General features: G+C 58.6%; 1 protein-coding gene across 1 annotated transcript in view; it reads right to left on the bottom strand.

Moving 5' to 3' along the window:
- Positions 1-802, bottom strand: part of LOC119590668 (clavesin-2-like) — a gene marked incomplete in the record, with an annotated part of 51,482 nt that overhangs the window by 5,044 nt on the left and 45,636 nt on the right. Inside the window, 1 exon segment of the mRNA XM_037939348.1 lies at positions 352-802. Within this exon segment, the coding sequence (XP_037795276.1) occupies positions 352-532 (181 nt within the window).

Here is an 802-nt window from a genome sequence, read left to right as displayed (position 1 = left end):
ACCAAATAAATGCTAAGCGTTAGATAGGAGAAGGAAGCACAAAAAAGCAATTACACTCATACCATCACTTTAAATACACAGCAAACAATAAACAAAACCATCTCAAAATAAGAAAATGAGGAACGAAATTACCCAGACAACCACCCCCATCCGTTGGGGATTCTCTCTCGTGCCTCTGACATCACTTTCCCCGCAGCCCTCCCCATTCCCAACCCATCGACGCCAGTGCACCCACTGCCACCGAGCGATATCGTCACCCGCCCTTCCCCATCATCCAGCTTTCCTATCGCCTCCAAGCCTCTTCCTATCCCCCGCCCTTCCCCATCGGCAAGCGCCACTCACGCGACTCACCGACGTCGGGTCTGGTCGGCAGGAGGGCGTGGAGCTGCTGCGCCGCATGAGTCTTGTCGGGCATCGGGACGAAGTCTCCTTTGCTTCCCTTTCTCTTGTGGTCGAGGCTGTCCTTCTCGCAGGTGAAGGACGCGATGTGGTGGTGGGGACCCCACGGGCCCTCCAGGTCACACACGTCCATCTCTGGGGGCGCCGTCTTCAGCGCACCCCTCAACGCCGCCCGAAGCACCTTGGTGTGTTAGGGGGGTCCTGCTAGGGCGTCGGGCCGGAGAGGAACCGCGACTTCGAGGGCGGAGGAGCACGGGACGCGGGGAAGGCGAGAGCCTCCCGACACAGAAGTGGAATCGGAAGGACGAAAATCCCGGAGGAAAAACAGGGAAAAGGATCCTCCGTTTCTTCCGCGAAGTCCTTCCCTCTAGGGCCTCCTCCAGCCGCGCCCCAATCACCGAAG

The sequence above is a fragment of the Penaeus monodon genome, chromosome 27 (assembly GCF_015228065.2).
Source record: "Penaeus monodon isolate SGIC_2016 chromosome 27, NSTDA_Pmon_1, whole genome shotgun sequence".
NCBI classification, from domain to species: domain Eukaryota; kingdom Metazoa; phylum Arthropoda; class Malacostraca; order Decapoda; family Penaeidae; genus Penaeus; species Penaeus monodon.
This window is presented reverse-complemented; position numbering and strand designations above follow the sequence as displayed.